Source organism: Babylonia areolata, chromosome 15, assembly GCF_041734735.1.
Source record: "Babylonia areolata isolate BAREFJ2019XMU chromosome 15, ASM4173473v1, whole genome shotgun sequence".
In the NCBI taxonomy this organism is placed as follows: Eukaryota; Metazoa; Mollusca; class Gastropoda; order Neogastropoda; family Buccinidae; genus Babylonia; species Babylonia areolata.
The window spans coordinates 22826205-22828704 of record NC_134890.1 but is presented as its reverse complement, the minus strand read 5'-3'; the positions used below and the strand labels follow the sequence as shown (position 1 = coordinate 22828704).

Genomic DNA, 2500 nt, shown 5'->3' with positions numbered 1-2500 from the left:
TATCTGTTTATTTTGTTAACTTCCACTTATCTTATTTCGCAGTTTTTAGGCTGACATTTTATACCCTTTGTAGGCCCCAAGACTCTGACCAGCGCGTTAGTATTATGCGGCTTCGGTTAACTCTCTCCATACGAACGGCGAAAGAGACGACGTCAACAGCGTTTCTCCCCAATTACCACCATCAAAATATTACAAGCGGAAGGCTCTTACACTGAAGAGGTGAATGTTGACAAAGAATACCACAATTCTGACGACGGAAGCTAAAGGTTGGATCACTGAGACACCCACTGGACATCCGAGGGGTCTGTGTAGAGGAGAAGAGAGGACTGGCCGTACTGACTGAGTTAAACATCGGCTATTCTGAAGCAGATGTTGTATAGCGGGGTATTTTTTTTGTTTTTTTTTGTTTTTTCTTTCATTATTTTTTTTTAAATTACCAATCTGCACGTTTTAACGCCTCTTGAAACTGAAGCTGTAAGTCGCGGATTAGTTATCTTTTTTGTGTTTGTTGTTGTTGTTGTTGTTGTTGTGCTGTCCAGTTTTTAATCTTGGGATTTACTATCAAGAGTACTATTAATTAGTTATCTAGTCAGCTGGTTAGTTCACTGCTTGTCTGCCTGCTTGTCCGCGAGTTCGTTTGTGTGTTTCATTAAAATAAATATTAAAAAGAAGAAGAAGAAGACTGAATCTTTAACTCACTCAGTACGGCCAGTCCTCTCTTCTCCTCTACACAGACCCCTGGGATGTCAAGTGGGTGTCTGAATGACCCAACCTATAGCTTCCGTCGTCAGAATTGTGGTATTCTTTGTCAACATTCACCTCTTCAGTATAAGAGCCTTCCGCTTGCAATATTTTGATGATGGTAACTGGGATGAAACGCTGTTAACGTCGTCTCTTTCGCCGTTCGTATGGAGAGAGTTAATTGATTGATTGATTGATATGGATACTTATATAGCGCCTATCCTCGGTGGAGACCAAGCTCTAAGCGCTTTACCAACACGACCAACACGGGGTCATTTGCACCACAGGCTGCCTACCTGGGTAGAGCTGACTGACGGCTGCCACTGGGCGCTCATCATTCGTTTCCTGTGTCATTCAATCAGGTTTCAGGCACGCACACATACACACGCAGACAAACATGTAACATGGGTAAAGAATTAGGCGCAGTAAAGGCCTTTTTTTTCTTTCTTTTTTTTTATTTTTTACAATTCTGCCCATTTAACGACACAAAACAGAAACATAAAGAAATGAAATTAAATATGATAAGATGATGAGAACGACGAATGAGAATAGTGACTGGAATAGTCCATTAAAAATAACAAAGCAATGGAAAGGAAAATTGCTATGTATGTGTGCGCGCGCGTGCACACACACACACACACACACACACACACACACACACACACACACTGAAACAAACAAACAAAGACATACGTACACGTTCACGCCCACACACTCAAAAACACACACACACGCACTTACTGTTCAATTACTAGCACGATCACACATACATTCAACTTTTCATTAATCATGGCATTGCAGCTAGTAGACTGAGTGCAAGCTAGTATTTGCAAAAGACCGCGAGTAGTAGTTGAAGAAGAAGAAGAAGAGGAGGAGGAGGAGGAGGAGGAGGAAGAAGAAGAAGAAGAAGAAGAAGAAGAAGCAGAAGAAGAAGGAGAAGAAGAAGAAGAAGAAGAAGTTTAAACAAAAAAACAAAAACAAACCCAAAAATCCGTTCAGCAACCGTAACTGCACGAAAGACGACACAAAAGTTCATAGCTGCTGTTTCTCTAGCCAAGGAGTGTCGCACACGACAATAAAAATGCTATTCTGGCCCAAAAGGGAACGCGTAAACTGCGAAGGTACCATTGTTTTCGAATTTGTCACGCGTAATTACGGCGATACTTATTTATTCCAGTCTATGCTTTTCTTTTCTTTCTTCTTTCCTTCTTTCTTTCTTTCTTTAGTCTTCCTTTCTTTCTGTTTAAAGTGTTCATTATTTTCGACATTCCCTTCAGTCAAGCTCCCATTTTTTTTCCGGGGGGAGGGGTGTGTGTGGGTGATAGGGGGTGGTGAGGAGTGGAGAGGTGGAGCGAGCGGTGGTGGTGGTGGGGTGGTGGTGGTGGTGGGGGTAGGGGGGGGGCATGGGGAGGGGGATGATGGAGGAGAGGGGGTTGTTCTTCTCTCGGGTTTTGAACAAAACATCAGTTGTTATTTTCTTCTTCTTCTTCTTCTTCTCTCTCTCTCACTCACTCTCTCTCTCTCCCTTACTTATATACTTGCCTCATAGAGAGAGCCGAGAGTTATCTGATAGAGGGAGATGCCAAGTCGACCGGGTTTTTTTTTTTTTCTTTCTTTCTTTTTTCTTTCTTTCTTTCTTTCTTTTTTCTTTTATTTTTCTCTCGCCTGGCTCGAAACTGTGAACCCCTTGTAGATGAAAGAGTGAAGGAAGGAAGGAAGGAAGAGAGGAGAGAGAAAAAAAAAACACACCCCAAAAACC

The 2500-nt window shown here is 42.1% G+C and overlaps 1 protein-coding gene across 1 annotated transcript in view; it reads left to right on the top strand.

The window, feature by feature from the left end:
- LOC143290308 (uncharacterized) overlaps positions 1–2500 on the top strand; it is a 59007-nt gene that overhangs the window by 19215 nt on the left and 37292 nt on the right. The window contains exon 3 of the mRNA XM_076599660.1: positions 261–266. Within this exon, the coding sequence (XP_076455775.1) occupies positions 261–266 (6 nt within the window). The remainder of the gene's footprint in view (positions 1–260; positions 267–2500) is intronic.